This window comes from Stegodyphus dumicola, chromosome X1 (genome assembly GCF_044657685.1).
Source record: "Stegodyphus dumicola isolate Sdum_Otavi_A_Nest chromosome X1, ASM4465768v1".
Lineage (NCBI taxonomy): Eukaryota > Metazoa > Arthropoda > Arachnida > Araneae > Eresidae > Stegodyphus > Stegodyphus dumicola.
In genome coordinates this window covers 251,025,465-251,049,233 of record NC_140780.1, presented here as the reverse complement: position 1 = coordinate 251,049,233, position 23,769 = coordinate 251,025,465, and the positions used below count along the sequence as shown (strand labels likewise).

Genomic DNA, 23,769 nt, shown 5'->3' with positions numbered 1-23,769 from the left:
AAGAGAGGCCTTCGTGGAGGACTTTCTATGCTAAGCTGGCTCGTATTCACATTTCACATTAGGAAAATCACGAAAACCAACCATTCAGTCAGCTCGTTGGCCTGGCTTTAAAAGCTTCCCCTTCTTTAGAAGTAAATACACGAGAATATTTTATTATAATTTCAGAATAATACATCATTATTGTTAACTATTTTCGTAGAATCCATGCTTCCTAAAAATATCTCCTGCTTTATTGAGTATATGCTTCATGTGCATAATCAATATTAAAAATAAATAAAAATGCAAACTATCAGTAAGGGAAGAAGTCAATTCTCCTAGAGTTTAAGATTTCCGCGTTTCACCAGATTTAATAAAAGTACCTTTTTACATAGACACAGCTCAGAGTAATTCGAAAAGCAGCTCAGAGCTGAACGCGAGTTTTAAAAGGTATTTCAGACTGGCAGTCTCCCAGCAAGTATTTTTTACTTTTTTCTTTTGATAAAGAAAGCAGGTAAACCTATTTCCGCTGCTTCTTAAAACATGTACAGGTGTTATTTTCTGCTTTAATCTTTAATTTAGTGACCTGTATGTCTGGCATATTTGTATTAATCTGTTAATCTAGATAAAGGAACGTTTAACAAAATAAAAAGCAATTTCGACAAGCTACTTCACTATAATTTTTCTTGTAATTAAAAATTTAGTTGATCAAAACGACAAATTTTCGAATATTTGTTTTTACACAATTATTATTTTTTTATTATTATTATTACGTGCTCCGCCCTTATGCACTACACGGAAAGGGAGGGATGCCCCGTGGAGGTCTTTTTAAGGGAAACTGGCTCGTATCCACGTTACATATGGGGAAAACCACGAAAACGCCCATGCAGCCAGCCCGTTCGCCGGAACTCGAACCCGAGACTGAACTCCTAGTGTTCAGCGCTTCCTAGTGTTCTCGGCCGCTGGTGGGCACACAATTAGTTTCTATCTTGTTTTCTGCATGACGTAGGTCAGTGGTATCAGACTGGTGGCCTCCAAAGTAATTTTACTATTCTGTAAATTAATTAGCATTTTTATGACAATTATTATGATAAGAATTAGAAGAAAATTTTAAGATTTTGATTGGTTTCGAATCTAATTTTACGTTATTTTCATTGCCATTAAAAACGGACATCAGTACAACCTCGGAATTCTACAAATAAGAGCTAATTAATTTACAGTGTGTTAATCTTACTGTATCTGAAGATACGGAGCTGATTAATCTTTTTTCGCACTCGTCAAAAGATAAATTTTAGTAATGTTAGCTACGGATGTTTGTAGTATGAATAATCGCTTTGTTTGAGAACACACTTATTTATATGTATATGTGAACAACTTTTTTTCCCCCTCAGCAGAAAACTAATAAATCTTTTTTTTAAAATTAAAAAAAAAAAAAAAAAAAAAAAAAAGGAAACCAACCTGGGTGATGAGCATTCATTATTTGTGACAATTTCAATTTTTTCCAAGGTTACAAACGTTACCAAAATTGAAACGCCTACTGTCGTATATGGATATAAGGCTATAAGATTGTAGTAGCTAAAAGTTGTAGTAAAAAATTCAAAAGCTGATAATCATTCACATACAAATATATACATATATTTTTTGTATACGTAACAGAAAAATTCAGTAAATAAAAGAAAGATAATAGTTTGTCACTATTGTCCCACTTGGAAAGTTTCCGTAATTTATTTATTTTTAGTTTAAGCAAGCCAGTTAGTGATTGATTAAACGTATTAGAATTATTTGATATAAATATCAGTCTGAAAATTTAATATTTAGCTAGCAAATGCGTTTGAAGTACAAACTTTAACAAACAGAATTTTTTTCGCAGATACCACCTTTTAGATTTCGAGCAGAAAATAAATATAAACTGGAATTCTTTCCTTTGTTTCACTAATCATTACTGTTTATATATGTTTTAATAAATATTTGGTAAATAAAATTTAACATTTAGTTAAAAAATTATTAAAAAAAATAGGCCCATCAGTTGCTGACAAACACCCACATGCGCATAATATAAATATTTCCGACGACCTACAATACATCTATCTATCTATCTATGAAGCTGTAGTTCATAGATAGATAGAAAGATATACTAATAGGTATACCGATTTGTAGATAGATGCACTGATTCATAGATAAACAAATAGATTAACTTTTATGAAGCTTTAATTCCTTTTTCTCTGAGGAGTTCTGAATTAAAGTTTCAATAAAGGGAAATTAATATTTATATTTTTATTTTCTCGTATATATTTTCCCTTTTTGCATTTTTTATTTTCGAGTTTGTACTACTATGATCACTTTCATTTTGAAATGCTTTGATTTTACCTTTAACCCCTTTACAAGGACGCAATTATTAACATTGTTGCCTTGCTTTGACTCCAATTTACATTTAACTTTAGATGTTTTAAATTTATACATATATATATATATATATATACATATACACAAAGCAAAGCACCATATAAATTTTGCACTTATTAGTAGTTATGTGTAGCCGTTAAAGAAATGTAAAAATTATTGATAAGTACGCTACTGCACCTGTAAAATAAGTCTTTATTTTAATCCCCCAGTCTTTCATAATTCTTACAATTTTCGACAGTTAAGTTAACAGAAAAGTTATCAAGAAGATATAGTAAAGTTTTTATAGCTGCTAGAGCTTTGAAATAATATTCAGACCCTCTTTTAATAGCGCCGTATTCAGTTTTAATAGCTAGGCAGTTTAGGTTGATATACTTTCCCTTACTAATAACTCTTTTCTGTAATATAATAGGTAAGCGAGTTCCCTGTTGTCTGAGAAAGAAGGGGAGGGAAAAAAAAAAAAAAACATTAACTTGTTCTTCCGTCTTTTCTTTTCAGCTTTGTGTGACTCATTATTTCATTTCAGTTATTTATTTATTTCACATTCTAACAAAATGCTTCGCGAAAAGCGACGTCTCAGACGGGTGAAGTAGGCAGAAAGTCGTAAGGCGACCGCCCAGCGCTGAAGTCGCTGTGTGAACGCTCTCTGTGAACGTTAGCGAACACCAGCAATTAGTCGAGTCACGTGCACTGAAGCGAGATCGGATAAAAAAAAAAAAAAAAAAAAAAAGGAAAACGAAAGCTGCACAGGGCGTAGTATCAAAACACTGTTTTGCAGGAAACCGTATTATAAATAGCTCTTCACATTTTCTTCTGTGTTGAAAACTCTTCATAGCCAGCGTGTTCTTGTGCTATAGGACTATGGCTATCATCACGGGCGATTCCGGAGGCGCCCCGGTGTCGGATGACAGAGGGGCGCTGCGGGAAGAAAGAGAGACCTTGACAACCGGAGGAGAACGCGAATCAAATGAAATGGAGACAATACCTATCACAGAAGGCATGCAGGTAAGAAATATTTTTTTTTTTCATGTTTTGTACTAGGAATTTTAAAGCATTTGTTTTTTAAACCCACAAATAGTCTTCCCCCATTTTCCTGTTCCCCTTCTGAGTTGATAAATTTTGCTACGAATGGATGGTACAAAAGAAGAGTAAAAATTATTCTAAAAATTTTAGCTTTCTAATGCACATTGAATTGCACATTGTGAGCATAAAATCGCAATTTTCGATACGTTAATCCCCTGTTTGTGAGAAAGTAAACAGAGACTGATGTTAATAACGTAATATATTTAGGGTCATATATTTTTGTTTTTCCCGCAAAATTACGTGAATTTGTTTTCAAGGATTTTATTTATTAAGTATATTTTTAGCAATTTTATTGTGAACCTTAATGATTTGTCTAGTTCATTTCGCATGTAAGCTACTATTAAGATTTATAATACATATTTTGATGCATTATTACTGATTAAAGGCTTCAGGGTCTTAAATTGCTAGTTGACATCAGAAAGTGTTAGCCATTATATTAAAAAAGCTCCCTTCTATACAAAGCCTGATTATTATTAAAAAGAGGAAGAGGGTAACTAGGAATTAAATATTATAATGTATATTATTTCGTTAAAAGGGAGACTCTTCATTTATTTCAGAATGTGATTTAAAATACAGTAAATTTTCTTTTCACGTGGAAAGTATCATAATTACACTACACAGAAATTTTATTCCATTGGTTTCATTGACTTGAAAAACGGCCTAGGGACAGTTTTCATCCGAAGGTGATGAAACACGTCACTGTTTATTCTAGCTCTAAATACGTTCAAGTTAGAGAAAAGCGAGGATAATGAATTTTTAGACGCATTTAATTGCTCCTGGAAATCAGAAATTGCAAAGTATAAACTATCAATCTCTTATAAAAGTCCAATTTAATACGAACATGTTAGAGTGCACTTATTTTGTTACAAACTGTTTTATCAATTCTTTTATATTTGTTCATTTTCTATGATTACTTTATCAATTCGTTCCTTTAAATCTTTGAAATAAGCAGCAATTTAAAAAATAGCTAAATAAGCAGCAGCAAGGATTAATAAAAGAGAAGGGATTTTTAAATGTTGCAGATAAGAAAGATCATGTCGTCATGATAACATTCTTCAATTCAATAAATTCATTGGTTTATATTTATGAAAAATAAAATTTCAATGACACTCATTTACTTTTCTTCACTCGTCTCATTTCACTTTTTCTTCCTTCTTTTTCATGTGCATGTTATCAAATAACCCTTCTTTATTACAAAACAAATAAAAAGTTTTTGGAAAGAAAATTAATACTATTCATTTCTGCACAGTTCATTTTATCTAAAATAGTAGATCTGCAAGCTTCATTAAAAGACTTTAGTTTAATATAAAATTTAGTTTCTACTGAATTTTATACAAAAACAGATTTATTTTCAGAGGACGTTTTTTGTTCATTCCTTTTTGAGTGAAATAAAACAGAAACTTGAATCCATCAAAATGACTGAATGAGATTTTCATGCAATTATATTAGAGTGACGGGTCGAATTCCAACCAAATCACTCTATTTTTCAAATTATTTTTGCTTCATTTTTAAAACTCTGAGCTTTTGTGAAGCTAATATAAACCATCATTTTCAGTTTTTTTACAGGTATAACTAAATCTGTAGTAAACTGAAATTTAATGCGCTTTTTTTCCAGCATGTTTAAATTGCTAAAAAAACCGCTTTTCTAATAAATAATTCATAAATCATTTCGCATAAAGTTTTGTACACATTTAATATTCAGTTTGCTTTTGCCAGTAGATGCGCTGATTACAACGACTTATATGAGATGTCTTTGATTCTTTAAAATATTGATTAATGCAATTTACATTTTAGCAGATATGTAATTACTTAATTAGATGTAATTGTGTTTGTAATTATTCAGTGTTAAAGTTTTACTCACATTCGTTAACATCGAAGCTTCTGAGGTTGATTAAAGGCAACGATAAACATTTAAGTGGCTTACAAATACTTTTTTTCAGACAATTCAATCAAAGAGTTCTTGCGAGATTTTGTGAGACACAAACAAAACGATTTTTTTGATTTTGCTTATGATGGCTGCGATTTCACACTTCTGTCTGTTATATATCTACACATACAAATGCATATTAATGAAATATACGCATCTACGAGGTTGTTATTTAATTTATACTTGTTCAAAATACATTAATAGGAAAGTATTCGGTCATTTGAACAGTAATATATTTTCCATATCTTGCATAAAAATGAGTAAATAATCTCTATAAATATCCTAGATGTGTAATAGATAAATTCATGAAAAATAACCATGTGATGTTCAAAGAGTGTCTGGAAATACAAAAGTGTTTTCAAATTATTAAATTAAGTATTTTATGTCATGCGGCAAATAGTTCAGTGTGTACACTTTATTGTTGGCACGTCATTCTGTTTAGAGGAAAATAACTATTTGTAGCAGATTTTAAATCATAAATATTTCTGATTAGTTACCCTAATTTAAGGTATGCGCAGATTTCATTAGTGTTGTAAAAGTGAAATGGATTAAAATATTACTCCAAAATTAGCAAGGCAAACTGTAATTACTGTCTTTAAATGTACATAGCTGAACTACTAAATAGAACTGCTTGTATGTTTAATTAGTTCTTATTCCAAACTACGAGTTATGCTTTTGTTTGCAGTTGAAATTTTTCGATGAGACAGTTTCTATTAAAATAGAAGAACTAAATATGCTTAAGGATATTTTTGTCAGTTTGTCATGTACAAGAAACAGTTGATAAAAGTTTTAATTAAGATACTCACTTTTTTATTTATGCATTGTAATTTGTAACAATTCAATCTGAATAATTAGATTGTCTTAGAGATTCAATAACTTAGTTTTCCTGCTATTCAGTCATAATTTAACAACAGTTTAGAAATTGTCACTTAATTCTCAAATACTTAATCCATTTAATCCCTAAAATAATTAAATCAACATGTAAGGTATCTGTATTTAAAGCAAGCATATAGAAAACATTAGGCACTTCTAATTCTAAATATATTAGGGAACAAAATTCTAGATATGACATAATTTTTAAAACATTCTTAAATCCAATGGTCAGACATCTGGCTGGAGGCCAAAAAGAGCAGGTCAGAAAACTCCAGAAATGTACACGCAAAGTCGAACCGAGCGTGCAACAAAATAATCCGTTGCATGAAAAGAACCCGCACACAAAAAGAACTGTTAAAAGTGAAAGGGATAATTCCTTCGATATCATTTTCACTTTGATATTTCAGAGACACATGAAATGCTTTTCCGGTTGTCGTAGATCTCATTAGTTTCATCTCATTAGAGGTTATCATTAGTTTGATGAGGTTGATAGATCTCACTCATCTAATTGTATGTTACAACATAAGCTGAAAGCATTGTGTAATTTCCACTTTAGAAGACACCTGATTATAAAAGTACATTTCCTCCAACACTGCAGGCAATAAGACTTCATACGTGTACTGCTAAAACATATAATACGAGTTGTCCTAGTCTCTGACAACAGTATTTGTCATCGTATCGTAAGGTTAAAATTTTTTATGTTTAATTGCAGCAAAGGTCAGTGAGCACATATATTTTAACCAAATTACAAACGCCACATTTTACTTGGGATATATAGTAAGAATACGAGATCATTTATTATTTTATGTGTGAAATGTTTAAAAAAAAAAAAAAAAAAAAAAAGGAAGGGGGGGGGAGAAAAGGGAGAAAAAGAAAAAATGAGTAAACGTAGGCTATACTATTGTATAATCCTATTTCCCACAATATGAATTATTGCATTAAAATATTAGTTTGAAAAATGTTTGTCCTATAAAGGTATTTAGCCTGGTAAGAGCAACTTCTTTTTCAGTGTAGTATTTACTCACCTTTCCTACTTGTTTGAGTCGAAGAAGGAAGATTTTACTTTAAGAATTTTACATGGGAGAAAAATTAAGAAGTGAAATTCATATCTAACACTAAGAAATTAAATTCTAACTAAACACTATGTTTTATTACTTTACGATTAAATGCAGCAAATAGAATAACCTCTCACGAAAACTTCTTTCGGATGAACAAAACTCCGACAATGTCCAAAGCAATCACAACTCCCTTTGTTTAACTTCATATACAAATCATATTTCACGAGAAAGGCTGAAAGAGGTTGAAGCTGCAATTCAAGGAGACATATTTACTCAAATGATAACATTACACAGTTTTGGAAGTGAAGCCATTGTTTGGAATTATAAGCAAGTTTCCTTTGCAGTTAGGTTCGTTTTTTCTTCGTGCTATGATGATTGATTAAATGATTATTCCAAAAAATAGAGTGTAAAAATGTTTATTAATTTCAAAGGAAACAGATTCTTTGTAATTAGGCTCAAACTCATTATATTTCCATTATTTATTTGAACTCTTTTCAGCATTAAATGCACGATTGGAAAGATTTTATGCCCCGTTGTATCCGTTTTCACTACCATATAAATATGACAAATGAAAGTAAGATAGTATTTATGCTGTAATCTAGAACTTCATTGTATTTTAAATAACTTGAAAGATAATTAATTCTATAGATAAAGCAAGATATTTCTTTTTAAGAGAGAGCAATTTTGAAATAGTATTAGCCATAACTTTTCTAGTTTCTGCTCCTCACCAATATAGGAAAAAATTACTGTTTATCATTTTTAAATATTCCTATGACACAAATTTATTTTAAAAGTTTGCTGCATTATTTATTTTAAAAGCAATTTAAACAGCTTCCTAAGATGGCTGTGATAATCTTAGAAGATGAAAAAATAATCTTTCTCAAATATGAAAATAGTTGGAGAAGTTTAGTATTTAGCATTAACGCATTAATTTTACGAGATAAAAAATATATTAAATAAATAATTCATTAAAATTTAGCAACGACCAGTATTTTTGCATTTAAAATCTCTTGATTAATTTATTTTATGAAACATAATTTTATAAAATATTAAAAACTTTAATACTCTTGTTCAGATTTTTACAGTGGAATGAAAAGTGTTAACGATCCTACCAGATTAATGTGTTTATTAAAAAATAATTCAAAAGAAAAGGTTTTGTAATCTGATCCTTTAGGTTCCATCAGATCATATCTGAAACCTAATACTCTTTCACACAGAAATGTACAGATCCTTCAACAGATCGAAATCTAAATTTTCTCTCCTCTTTCAGAAGAATATTTATTTACACGTAGGAGTTGCATTTTCCCGAATTTTGGTTTTCTTGAGATTCATGACTTCCTGAATTGATAATTAATTTATTCGCCGAGACTCGAGATTCCATTTCAAAAATTCTCGAAAATACCTAAATTAAAAAAAATACATTTACTTAAAACAAGATACAGAGTAACTTGTTTTAAAAAAGTAAAGTAGAAAAATTAATTCAAAGGAAAACAAGAAATATGGGCGTTGTTTACGTTTAATTTTTATTTCATTTTATCGTTAATAGTAAACTCATTAAGTAATTTTGATGCTCAAATACGCGTCAAGTGTGCTTTTAGTACATCACGAAGGCAAGAGGAAAGGAGGGAGAAAATAACTTATATGCTCCCCTTTTAAAGAGCGACAGGGCATAAGGGGACCCAATCGCCAAATCCTGGTGGTGACGAATTATCGTCCACCACTTTTTATTTCGAGCGCTACTTGTAGAGTCATAATTTTTTTTTTTAGCAAGAGACGCGAAAAATGTGCGATACTCTCCCCGGGATTCTAACTCTGGACCTCACGAATACGCATAGAGTGTGCTTTCAGCTACACCACGAAGCAGGTCTTAATTTGTAAAACTAAGAAGCGCCGGAGCTCCATGGAAGACCATCAGGAAAGAGGAACAGCAGTAAATAAATAAATAAAATGACTATTAAAATCTTTAATAACTTAAAAATTAAATAGTTAATGAGTATCAAATTAATTATTTAATATTATATAATTACTTCATAATTAATTTATTATTATTTATTAAAATAATTGTAAATTAAAGCGATTAAATAATTAAAATTAAATAAAATGGAAAGAGATAAATTAAAATTTAATAAGCAATTTTTTAATATAATTTTATTGCTAAAAATGAAATTTTGGAGATCAAATTTCTACTGAATCAATTGTTCAGTTACATAAAAGAAGTGCCGGAGCTTTCTTAATTTCGGGCTCCGGTGTACTCCGGCTACAATTAGAATTTATCTCAAAAACTAAGAAGTATCGGAGCGGGGCTCCGGCGCAATTTAAGCTCTGCCACGAAGGCATGCGTGAAAGAAGGAAAAAATACCTGAAAGAAGCTGAACAGAGTTTGTTTTAAAATAAAAAATTAAAGCTATAGCTATGTGATGTATTTTTGCCGCAAGAGGGTTTATTCGTTTAGCGGCAAAGCACTTAACAGATATCTGCCTAAAGGAAGGCATGCCTTCGTGAAGGACTTTCTAAGGGAAACTCGTTCGTTTCACATGGGGAAAACCGCACAAACGCTCATTCTGCCAGCTCGTTTGCAGGATTCGAACCTCGGACCGAGCTAGCAGTATTCAGCGGCTTTACAGCTCGGCCGCTCGTGGGCCCTTCATCGTCCTGTGCGACAGGGTTTGTATTACATCGCATCCGGTTTGAACACTGTTAAAAAAAATTGGTTTCCAAAGCTGTTACTGAAAGTGCTTGATCGAAACTCGGGATTTTATGCTACGGAAACATATGCTTCTCTATAATTTGCTTTCTGTTTGGCTGGATCGACAAAGAAAGCTTGGTTTCAAAATTAATTCTTGGGCCACAATATGATTTTATGTGAAGGAGTCTTAAGCTTTGCTGCTGAAATGCGATTTATATCAAAATAATTAGATTTTGGCCACTACATGTTTGCTTGATTAATCTTTCCGTAAATTACGAAAGGATATTTATATATGAACCTACCATAATGTTACATCCTTTTGAAATGTCATTTGAGACGGATTGATAACAAATCTTCGCATTATGGAGCTGTTCAGGAAAGTTTATTTTGCTAAAAACTAGGAAACTTCGTGGTTATATTTTAGGAACTGTTCACTACTATTACAAGAGTTTCCAATGTCATCTTACATTTTATGCAATTTCTGTTACTAATATAAAAACTGTTTTTGCAGATTTGGATCACACTGTGTAATAAAGAACTTTCTGTATTCTAATTATATTTCACTTTAAGAAAAATGAAATAAGTATTCAAAAGAACTGACGCGGTGTAAGTGTTGAAATGTACGACGTATGCATTCTAAAGAGTTCTACTTTAAGCATACTAAATATAGAACATGTTAAGTGGAGTTACAGTGTTAAGAACCGCGAAGCAATTTAGGGATCAATAGATTTCTCAAGACGGAAAGCATCTCTTTAAACTAATAATGCATTAGCTATAAAGGTGAACCATGGAATGGTAAATTACCAAATTATTTGCATCACATCTCCTTATTTGCCATTTGATGACAAAGTATAAGAATACCCCCAAACTGTAAATTTTGTTTTTTAGCTTTTCCAAGCTTTTTTCCTTTCCTTTTTTCTAGCAGATATTTCTAGAATTTAACACCTAATATGAATTCCACAAATAATCATAGACAGAAAAGAGAAATTATTATTGAAGTTATTACAAAAATAAATTATAAGGTATTTTCTACTTCCTTTCCGCATGTCTATGTGTTGTAACTGGAAGCACAATCGTTGCGTATTCGAGAGGTTCGGAGTTCGAATTCCGGCGAGGGCATTGCAAATTTTTCATCTATCCGGTATTATAAAACCTAATGACCCTAAAAGCTTTCTAATTAGAAAAAAAGTTATTTCAGCGAACTGCTTATAATATGTACGTGTTACAAAAGAGTGGATTAAGGTTTTTTTTCCCTTAAAAATTGATCCTACATGTGTGTTTTCGATTAAATTTCTCAAATTAGTGTAGAGAATTTTATGAAGACAGTTTCGAAACTATAGATAAAAAAAACCTAATTTTTTATGTAGTTCTCGCAGAGAAAATTTCATAGCTAGTATAATATTCTGTACGATTTAAGAAGGCAAATACATAATATTTCAAACTTTTAAATTTCGAAGCGATATAAGTAATAAATATTTTTTATGAGCCTAGAAACAAATCTCATGACGGATACTGTTTTATCTAATAATGATGTATTAATTGCTAAAACGAGCAGCGTTCAATCTGCAGTTGCTACTTAAATTTAGTTAAAAAATATCAGATTTAAGTTGGAAATATAGGCACTGAATAGTTGTATGTATAGGCAGATTCAATGAATACTTCTGTGAATTTTGCCTGCAAAAGTATGAAACTTTTTAAAATTTTACCTATTAAAGTGTCATTAACATTTTACTACAGATATTTTTTACTCTGCAAGGATGATACAAAATATCAGATTTACATTTAAAGAGCTCCCTTCTATAGTGTATAAACTGTTTTCATAATTTTTTTACTATATTTTCAAAAATTTTGAAACTCTAAGTATATATCAGTAATGGTTATTTAAGGAAATAAAGATTACAGGCTGCTTTTTCTGAGCCCCCTGCATAGCACGAATTAAGAAAACATTTAGGTACTAGCTATAATTAGGTAACCAATTAAATTCGTAGCTGTTTATATGCAAAGAATGATTAACCACTCAAACGTTCAAATTAAAAAAATTAATGGTGAAAGATGTGCTTTAGTTTCTCCCTGGCTTAAAATTTGTACTAAACTGATGTATATAACGCTAAATAGCCAAATAAATTATTCATAATTTGAGTTTTAATTTATTGTTACAAATTTAATGGTATATAATTTATGGAAAAATTTTAACTAATGATAAGAAGTTATATAAAGGATTGCAATAAATTTTGATGAAGACATTAACTAATTTATGAATTTTATAATGGCATAAAATACCGTATACAAACTCCATTTTCTCGAGAAATTTAGTGGAGGAAAGAACTAGAAAAAAAAAAAAAAAAAAAAAATTGGGTGAGGCGTAAGAGTCAGCAGTAAGGAAATAATTCTATGCTAAATAGTTTGGCCGTGTCTTGTGGAGCTGGTCCGATAGAGATGTTCCATGCTATTAATCAGTTCAGTTAGGAGCGTGGGCCATTACTCTTTTAAAGATATTATAAATCGTTCTTTAGAGTTGTATGATATAGCACTTCTCTCTAGAACATCTCACATATACTAAAACATAAGTCAGGAGATCGAACTGACTAGCTCAAGTGCTCAATGGTATGCAATTTGCTTATCGATAGCTCAAGTGCTCAATGGTATGCAATTTGCTTATCGAACTACCTTAGGGGTGTGGACTAGAATCATCGTTTTGTCACACATGTGTTTCACCTTAGTCATCTGCAATGGTGAGTTTTCATAATGTTCTACATTCAGCAAATGCCTGATTATCTTCATATTAAACGACACCCGAAATCACTCTGTAAGCAATATTTGAGCCAGATGTGGGAATAGTGAGGACCTGCACTGGTCTCCAATTTAGTTCACACCCTTTTCAGTCCTTTCAGCTGCTATCAGTTGTAATATAAAATTAGGGATACACAAATCACTAGCCATGCATACTGAAATCATTTTTCAAGATGCCGTCTTTATGACATAGTGCCCTTCAAATCAGGTACTGGCACACCAGGAGCCAAACTAATTAAGCTGCGAAACACTGATTGTTGTACAATATTCTTTCTGCTCCCGATTATGAAACGTGAAGCAGGCTGGCTGAATGGGGTTTCTTTGGTTTCATATATAAGTAATATAAATATGGACTACTTTCTCATACGTGGTCTTTCATGAAGATATCTTTCATCTTAGGCAGATAACCATTGCGTACTTTACTAAAGTTAATAAATCTCGGTACAATCTAAAGCTGTCCACGGCTGAGCGGTAAAGTTGCTGAACACTAGTACTTCAGACTTGGGTTTGATTCCAGACAAACGGGCTGGCTGCATGGGTGTTTTCGTGGTTTTCCTTATGTGTAACTTGTATACGAGCCAGTTTCTCTTAGGAAGTCCTCCACGAAGGCATTCCTTTCCCTAGGCAGATAGCCCTAGTGCGCTTAGCAGTAATTTCAGTTGCTTTCTTTAGTAAACACTATGTAAATTAAGGAGTGATTCTGGAAAAGTCTCATAGTTGAGCTGGAGTAGATTTTTTTGTTATTTCCTGCAGTATCAAAGTTATTGGTCTTATACAACCACCGGAGCTCTACGCCTTTCTCTGTTCAACATTCCAAATACGGAATATTGAATACGTGCTTAGAAACTGATACTGTGAATGTTAAAAAAAGAAACAAGAAACCAAAAGCGAAAAACGAAAATCTGAAAGGACTTCCGATTTTGATGTTGTATCAGACAGATAATTTGTTCAGTTCTTTTTTTTTTTTTTTTTTTTTTTTTTTTTTGTCTCGCTGAGCTTGCAGTTTACCAGTCTGCTCACTCCTGCTATCACAACTCTTTTTGCTTTCTTTTTTTTTTTTTTTTTTTTAAACATCGTTTTCTTTCTACTTCGCCACATAAAATTCAACAAAAATTTTTTTTTTAAAATTACAGCAGCATGTGTTTAACATTCCCGATAGAGCGTGTTACGTTTTGCCATACATGTTGACACCATATATATTTCTGTTTTTTTTAACAGTCTTCTTCATATCAATGCTCAGTTTTCTCAGTAAGATGGCTAATACAACTCTTTTCCTCTTTTTATTATTAACTCTTTGTCTTTTTAATTTTAGTTATTAAATATCACTTTCTTCACACTTACTCATAAAATTCAACAACAAAATTATAAAATATTTAAAAACAGCTTAATTTTAGAGTTAGCTTTTGGAATGTTAAGCGATGTCATACCTTTTTTTTATATTCGCTATATTATTTCTTTAAAAATAATACATGGCGATAAAATTTGACAGCAACATGCTTTCATTTGAAAAATTATACGGGCAGAAAAGCGATACTGATAAAAAATGAGGTCAGTTTTAGACCATGAAATTGCAAGTCACCCCAAACATCTGCTTTTACGTTGCTATTAGTTTATATAAATTTATGGAGAACTATAAAAATTTATATCTTATGTTGACTTCGCATTACTGATTACGTTCCTGAGTCTGGCAGTAGCAAATTTTTATGAAAGTTTTTCTGATTTCTTATTCAGTTACAAAATTACGAAAGCAAACAAAAAATTATAAAAATAATAAAAAAAGAAGATTAAGAGGCATTTCTTATTTATGCAAGTTCGATTCAAGAGACTACTTGTAAGGATTATGTTAATTTTATTAACAGTTAAACTTCCTTTCTTAATTCTTAATTTCAACTTACCACTTCCGGCCAGAACGTAGTTTTAGAATCACGTCTGAATGCTAATGAGGAAGAGCGGTATTTAACCGCGAAGTTATACTGTCTTAGTGAGAGAGATACCAGATATTCTGGCTAGCACGCGTCCGCCTTTTTAGGCTACTCTCTCGTAAGCTATTATTACACTTGGCCGTTCTTTAGGTCCTTGATAGCTTCGCAGTCAGCTAGCGTTAAAGGGCCAACTCGGTTAGAATTTTGATAGCTTCGGCTATATCTCTTTCGTTAAGATTAGTTTAGTTTAATTCTTACTCTCTTAAGTTGAAGCCCGAGTCTCTGCTTTATTGTACAACTCCAAGACGGAGCTCTGTTAAATCTTATTTGAATAATAAAGGGTCTTTTAACCCTTTCCAAGTTTATTCACTGTCTCACGAACTCAAGCGATTATTCGCTTACTAGTTCTTAAGATTCTGCACTTTTAACTTAGAATTACACAGTGGGGAATCCTGCATACTGTTTATACGCTGTGATAGACATTTGTAAAACGAATATCCTTCTTTTTAAAATTTACTGATAAGTATATGAAAGCTCAAAAATAAAACTTTCGACTGTTGCGGCTACTAAAGATTAAGAAAATTTGTTTTTTATTAACCGGTTTCGAGTTTAGTTTGAATAAATTTCTTTTGTATGTCATTCAAGTTACGTTTCCTTTTCAGTCTGCGAAAAAAATAAATTAAAGGCTTTCAAATTCATGCCTCTGTGTCCTTGGATCAGTCATGCGATTGTTCAAGAAGAAAAAATTACATTTAAAGTTTTAGTTTTAAAGCTATCCTGTTTATATATATATATATATATATATATATGCGTCAGTGGGGAACCGGGGTGCAAAGGGTTGTATGATGTATCTTTTGGGTGGAAGCTGCAGTCTCACAGACCAATTCATTTCTCACCAAAAATTTTGTTTGTCCATTAAAACTGACGGTTACAAAGAAAGAGGATCTCCTGCATTTGTAGCAGCATGAACTACACTTAAGACTCACCAGCATTTAACTTACTTTCACAAAACTGCAATTTATATGACCTTCGGCATGAACGAATATTTGCGAAGAAAGCCAAAACAGATAGAATAATGTGATCAGTGGCTTCCCCGGGGGCTGCAAAGGGACATATGTATCCCCACAAATTATGTTTTTCTTGCAGCGAAAATTGATAAAAATAAAGGTGGTATTATTTTGGTAATTTTCATGTTGAAGAAAATCTTTTTGGACTGCTAGATCCCATATGTCTGTTTTGCTAATGCTTAATTGTATTATTCACTGAATACTGGATGAATATGTATTGCAGTGGTCATGCTAGTGTTCAAAGATGGTTAAATGCAGGTACAGAAGTTATTAGCGACATTTGTTAAAAGCGTGCTCCAGGAAGTGATGTGGTGGGTAAATCAAATGATCAGAATTTTAAAGTAAATTGGAGGGCGGTTGAAAAGCTAGCTAGGGTCTTGAAGAACAGTTCTTGCAAATAAAATTTAAGAAACGTGTACTTAGGTTGCTTTAGGTCCCAAGCCCCGTTGCTTTAGTAATGCTTGCACTTCTCTTGTTCCACGTGTTATTGAAGAAAAATATGAAATTATACTATCCTTGGTGAATTAGGGTTGGGTATTTTCTTAGCCTTTTTTTCTACTATTTGTTTTACGATACTTCTGACTATCAGGCGGTAGTTTGCTAAAAACAGCACAGTCATTTCTTATGTTATTTAGACTTAAGACTCCAAACTAGAACAGTTCTTAGTATGCAGCATTAGTAAAGAGTAACGGTCGAACAACTACTTTTAAATGAGTAAGCAGAGAAAAAATTCCCACTTAAATTATTTTAAAAATTTTCACAGAATTGAATTGAAAAACGAAATGAAAACGAAGAAGTATCGCCTATTAAGTGATGATCAGCGACAACTCGAGAATCCTAAGACACAACAGCAAGCTGAGAGTGCAACTTATCTACAATTTTATACTTCTACATGTACTTCTGATTCTAATTCAGATACTTTACGTATAGCTGAAATCAAAATCCTTTTTGAAGATGAAAAATATGGTGTATCTGATTTTGTAAATCGTAAATTAACTGATGAAGGAAAACTTGATTTTCTTGAAAATACATAGGCTTCAACAGCAAAATGTGAATTTACAAGTTAAGTCTGTACCATGAATCAAATAATCAAATCATCTACGTAAATATTTTCTTCAGGAAGCTGACAGATCTTCGAATATTGTGATTTCAACTTTCTTGCGTGATGCTTTATAGTTGCTGCTAGTAAAAGGGGCTATAGGTTGCTCCGAATATTACACGCGCCATTCTTAAAATCGCTGCTCCTTTTCTTTTGCAGTCCAAGGAAATCTTGTTGCATTTCTGTCCTCAGGCTTCAACAGAATTTGTAAAAAAGCAGCTTCGATATCTGCAGCAAATGCTATTTTGTATTGACGAAAATTAATCAGCAAATCTAATAATTCAGGGTTTAAATTTGGTCTTGAATGTAAACTATCTTTTAAAGATAGACTGTCATGAGTATGCGAGGAAGCATCAAATACGACCTTTAAATTTGGTAGAATCGTGATCTTCTCTGATTACACAATGGTGTGGCAAAAAATAGATATTTTCTGCAGAATTCTTCGGAGCCTTTTCAGCTATTCCTTTATTTAAATAATCTTCAATTACCCTTGAATACTTATCATAAATTTCAGGATTTTTCTTGAACCTTCTAAGTAAACTGTTTCATCTGTTTAAGGCGATGTTATAATTACTACCCATTTTGTTGACATTGTCCTTCCAAGGTAATGAAACTTCATAACGATTGGTTTTATATTCAATAGTTTCTTCAAATTCCTGCATAACTCCAGTGTCATTTTCATTTGTTTTATAGTCAAGTATTCCATTTGCATCTAAATCCCATAGCCCTTTTAGAGCTGCACTAGCCTTTTTAGAGCTGCGCTAGTTTCCAAACTACGTGCATGTGAAATATTCTCAAAACATTCATTACCGTATTCCGGAATGAACTGCAGAAGCATTACTGAATGCTTCAGTTCCACTTACAGTGTAACCAAATAAGGTTTCAGAGGCAACAAGACCCTTTGATAATCTTTTAACCTTCCCAGTGACTATTTTCCAGTAATAATCATTACCAATTAATACTGATATTTGAGACATATGGACACCTTAGCATCAGCAAGTCTTATCAAATTTTCCTTACAATAATTAAACATTTCCTTTCCTGGCACACCAATAACAGCTTGGTTAATTTCTGGAGTTTCAAGAGCTTCAATTATTATTTTCCCAGGTCTACATATATCTTTAAGAATAACCTTAAACTTTTTTATCCTTTTAACTATAGGCTCAGTAGAACCGAAGGTGTAAATCTGAAGTTCTTCTTCCCCCACAATACTTAATTTTAATTTTTTTTATACTTCTGTCAGGATGAAAGATTTATGAGAGGCAGAATCGAAAATGAGTCTTACATTTTTTCTTCTATTCTGACCTAAAGCTACTGCATTTGCAGTTTGTAAATAAACCCTATTTTTGTTATCTCTTTCCGAAATCGACGCCACCATTGTGTCTGTTTTAACCTCATCTTTATTTTTCCGTTTATTTTCAAATTTATTGTCCTGTAAAATAGTATTATGCCTTAATGAACATAAATCACAGCATATATCCGAGCTGCAACGGGCTGACGTATGAGCCTTGTGAAAATATAAATAGCATCTGCCAGCCATTTTTGATTTCTTTCTTTTCTCCTCAATTGGAATTAATCAATTTGAAGTAGAATATTTTAAAGATTCATTTTCTATCTTTCCACAAAATATACAATCGGCTGTTGATGTATTCGTATTCAACGACGCAACTACTGCGACAAAATGTTTGTTTTTGAAGGCAGTATGATATTTTTCACTTTTAAAAAGGTCTCGCGATTGATATTTATGTTGTGCGGTTCTTATGTTAAACTAGGAATAATTTGGCGATGTTTGGAAAAATGTACTCCCTCTGCTTTCAACTTCTTTCTTCAGAAATTCCAAAATGTTAGTCACTGTGGTTTCTGTGTCAGGGGCTAACGATCGATTGAACTCTAAAACTAATTCGCTAGGAAGTATTCTCATTAACAGTGGGCATAACAAATAGATGTAAGAATTCGAAGTAACGTTAAGAAAATTAAGGCTTCTAATTTCTATTTCTAAACTATCATATAAGTTACGTACTGTGTTAATATCATCCATTTTTTTACTGGCTTTAAATTCAGCAGACGATTCATATGTGCGTTTATTAAAATTTCCTTTCTACCAAACCTTTCTTTCAGAATATTTATTGCCTTAGCGTAATTTTCGGCAACTAATGGTAATCCCTTTATTGACATTAAAGCTGTGTCCGTTAGTAAAGATTTGAGGTAATTAAATTTGTCTACATCCTTTAAAGCAGAGTTATTATGTATAGCAGACTCGTATTGAGCCTAAAAACTTAGAAATTCACATATTTCGCCTTTAAATTTATTTATGGTTAGTTTCGGAAGTTTAGCGCCATTTGTATTTGTGTTCTCTACCGTTTCTATAGTAAAAGAATTAGATGGCATTTCATTTAATTTAATATATTTTCTATTTCTAAATATTCTATTCATCTTCGATTTGCACAAGATAATTTTATTTTTATATTTCAAGTTATCCTGTATTTCAATGTTATACTCTTTTCCGTTTGTTATGAAAGATTCAATTTCAGTGTTCAGTATTAGTATATCGTTTCCATTTTCATTTAAGATGGATTAAGTCATCTTCTAATAAATCAAAGTTAATATTATACGATTCTATTTCCCTTTCCATTTTAGCTGTCAGTCTTGTTACTGATGCTCATAACATTCCTCGCTTCTTTTTTAGTGCTTTTAACTTATCCAGCTTAATAATCAATATTCAATCACTAATCGAACAATAATAAATACTTAAATCCTAATATACCTAAAGATCACTGTTAACTCGGAATTTCGGCACCATGTAGAAATTATTGTACTTTTTTCTTGTTCTTATTTTTAACATTTGATAAATAATCTTTTGCTTACCTTTCTTAATGATTTTACAGGACGATTGGAATTCTTTGCCATTCTGGTTTTCACACAGAAACTTTATTTTACAGCTATTTACAACAAATCATGTTTACATTAGAACGTTCATCATTTTACTTTTGTTGCCACTGCATTTTCATCAATAATCCGCAATGCGGTGAAATAATATAACGAGCATAAAAAAAAATAAATATAAAAATATAAAAAAATCTACGCTCTCTCGATTTCAGTAACATAAACTACTGTAACAGAGGATGCTTCAGACTCAGTTACAATTCCATTTTCACTAAAAACCCTTGCATTTCTGTATTCAGAATCAGCTGATGAACTATTTTAAAGTTTTTAAATTAATAACAGTTCAAAAATTTTTGGATATATTTTCAAGTTTTTATAATTTTTAGATTTGAATCAAACATTTCTTTAATTTTTAATTTGTATATGTATAGGATATTTTGGAATTTATTGGGATTGATTTTTGTTTTGTTTTGTTTGTTTGTGGCCTTTGTGTAAAATAGGTTCTGTAAAATGGACTATAAAATTAAAAAAAAAAAAAAAAAGTAATAATAAAATAAAAAAATCAAGCGCTTAAGCTGCTTAAGATTGAATTTTTTTTTACTAAGGATTAATTTTTTTTAAATAAAATGATAATACTCTCCTGGAAAATTTTCAAGAAAGGTTTAATATGAAAATTAAGATAAAAGAAACACTGTGATACTATTAAATATTTGAGGTGTGTGTAAATGTTTTTGTAAAGGGCTTTCAGGTTAAATTTTTTTTATTATTATTATTACTACTTTTATTTTTTATTTTTCGTTTTTGCTCTCAATAGTCAAGAACGACAAAAAGTATATTCTGTACTCAATAATTACGTCATAACGAGTCTGTTTGAGACATTAAAATATGAATAATTAACATGCATCGTTCAAATTCAGATTTCCAGTTTTTATAATTTAAAGATAAAAAATTTCTTTCAAGCAAAATTTAACTAATTAAGTTTGCTTAATTCTTAGTTTATATATTTAATAATATCACAATGTTTTCTTTACCTTAATTTTCAGATTAAATGTTTCTTAAAAAATTTTGCAAGATAATATAATAATTTTATTAAAACATTAATCTTTAGAAAATATATAATATATATGCACTTTTATATATAAAACTTGCGCTTAGTTAGTAAACTTGCATTTAGTTTAGATAACTTGCGATTAGTTTAGATAACTTACGCATATACCTATACATATACGGAATAGTAAAAACATTCCACGAATTTTTTTCGATAGCTTGGTTCAGCAATCAAATAAATCAAATAATACATTGCGGCAATAAATTAAAAAGTAGTGAAACATTTATTGCACGGAATGAGTGGTGTATATATAAACTAATTCAGGGATCTATATTTCACAACATAAATAAAGAACTGTTCATTAATGTGTTGATAATATGTATAATATTGTGTATTACGTTGCATCTGATTGATTTCATAGCTTCTAGTTCGTTAAGAGAGAATGCCATCATTTTTTTAAGGGGTAGTCTGAAATCAGAATGGCCTCTTGTTATCTTTAATCTGTTTCCTGCAAAACATAATATCCAAACCCCAAATTTCTAGTTAATCTTGTTATTTTTATCTGCTCAAGGAAAGCAAAGATATAGACTTTAGGCGGCTGAGCTTCTTTCGCGAACGATAGGAAGTTTAAAATTAGACAGAAGGAAAAATCCGCAAAAATGTTCTACAGACTTTTCAAAACAGTAGCCAAAATATTTTTCACGAGTTTAAATTAAGATTTAAGTCAATATTTTACTTATTACTTCGGATTAAATTAAATTACAAGGGTCTGACTGATTGCTTTTGTTCACTGGCATTAAAAAGAATATAATGGAAATCATCCACTTTGATTAAAATAAAAAAGTTGTAATGTTGCGCGCTTCCGACCTGCACGCAACAATAGTGGTGACTGCTAAGAACTGGAAAGTAGACAAAGTCTTGAGAAGGGTTTAAATCCCTTTTTATTCAACTTTAGAAATTACAAATGCGTGCGCTCACAAACTACGCCGACCCGGCGGTAAAATAAAAATAAGAAACTAAGAAAAGAATAGCAACAAGTGACTAACTACGAGCTCTCTAAACGTAACTAACCTCACCGCGTTCTAAAATACCGCTGATAATTCAGCAAACTTCTGAATATTACGTTGAAAGATTAATAATATGCCGAGGCAAGCACACAGGCCGAAACGCGTGGTGCTTCAATTTCTAACTAGCCACCTCCACGCTCGTGCTTCAATTTCTAACTAGCCACCTCCACGCTCGTGAAGCAAGAAAGCACACTTTCGAACTCGTTTCCCTTCTATTTAACTCAGATTACTTCCGCTGACAATTTGAATCCTTGCGCGTTCTACTAAAATTTACATACTCTGGCATTGGCAATTCCAGGGGAAAGTAAGGCTTGACAGGAAAGATAGTTTAAACTTAAAATAAATGTTAGTTAAAATAAATATAAACCCTACAAAGTGATGCTTTCTTAACAGTTAAAATATAATATGCCTTTAATTTTTACCTTGTTAGTATTATATTATTACATTATTATTACATATATACGTTTCTAAGTATATGGGGGGGGAGTTATTTCGAGTTGCGTATGCAGCGGCATATCTTTGTTTAAGAAAAGCATGAGGTTTCATTTTTGATTTACGATTCTAGAAGGGTCTAGCATGTTTAGTATATTAGCATACTAAAGCTATTAATTCCATTAATTAGTTATGGTACTAATTATCGATAACTTTCGCTATTTACACCTTTGTAGTAGCTATATTACTTCAGTAGAATTAAGGGAGCAAGATTTGAATTTGTTTGCCAATCACATTTACACGATTAGAAATTTAATTAAAGAATTTCATTAATAAATATTTGTAGTATGCTACGATTATCCTTTACTTGTTGAGCTAAAATGCTGTTTGCTTATGCAATGAGCAACACCATTAGTGAAGCTAAAACGTTTAATAAATGTATATGTTGATAAATTAGTTCAGACGTATGCAATGAGTTAAACTTTATTAATTCTTTGATGTCCTTTATAATTTTTTATTTTGGGTTTTACGGAATTCTAATTTTAGATTGTGATAAACTTCAGCTTTAAAAAGCAGTTTTTATAGTGCTGTCTTTATGGAACTCAAGTAAAAAGAGACAGAAATTACTATGTAAGCTTTATTCTAAATTCATAACAGTTATCTTTAGTTAAAGCTACTATCCTGTCCCTTCTAACTGCAGCCTACAAATTTCATGCTAGTGTTGCTTTTAGAATCGTGGTTAATGCAAATGAAAGAACAGCGGTACTTAAGACGAAGTTCCACTGATTTCGTTAGAGCGCCAGAGATTCTGACTAGCACGCGTTTGCCTTTTGGTTATACTCTGTCTAAGCTATCACTACGCTCGGCCGTATTTCAGGCCTTTGATAGCTTCGCCGTTTAGTTAATATTTAAGGGCCAACTCCTGTAGAATTTTGATAGCTTCGGCTATATCTTTTTAGTTAAGCATTAGTTAAGTTTGATTTTCTTAGCACTTTTGAGTTCAAGCCCAAGTGGATGCTTTTCTGTCCGTCTTGAGAAAAGGGCCATCTGTTAATTCTTATTTTTAGCAATAAAGAGTAATTAACCCTTCTTGAGTTTACGTTCTGTTTTCTGAGCTAAAGTGATTATTCGCTTGCCAGTTCTCAAGGTTCCACACACAGCCGTAAATTCAAGGTAGGAACCCTATAACTGACACTAGTTTTTAACGTCTTATTAATATTGGGCACATTTCTTTATTCGGAAACGAATATAATATTTTTAAATTGATATACAATAAAATCGTTATCATATCATTCTTCAGTCTCTATTACTGTGAGGGCAGTATTTGGTGATCCTTATTACGCATACGAGCACAGCAAACGATAATTTTCAAGCAAGAGCAAGTTTCCCTTTAGTCTTCGTTTAATTTATTTGGCTATCCCCTTGCTGCTATTTCACATATTATTTCACGATGGGGCA

At 31.5% G+C, this 23,769-nt stretch overlaps 1 protein-coding gene across 1 annotated transcript in view; it reads left to right on the top strand.

Annotated features, from left to right (window-relative positions):
- Positions 1–23,769, top strand: part of LOC118185303 (ninjurin-1-like) — a 36,913-nt gene that overhangs the window by 7,862 nt on the left and 5,282 nt on the right. Inside the window, exon 2 of the mRNA XM_035355142.2 lies at positions 3,234–3,381. Coding sequence (XP_035211033.1) covers positions 3,234–3,381 — 148 coding nt within the window. The remainder of the gene's footprint in view (positions 1–3,233; positions 3,382–23,769) is intronic.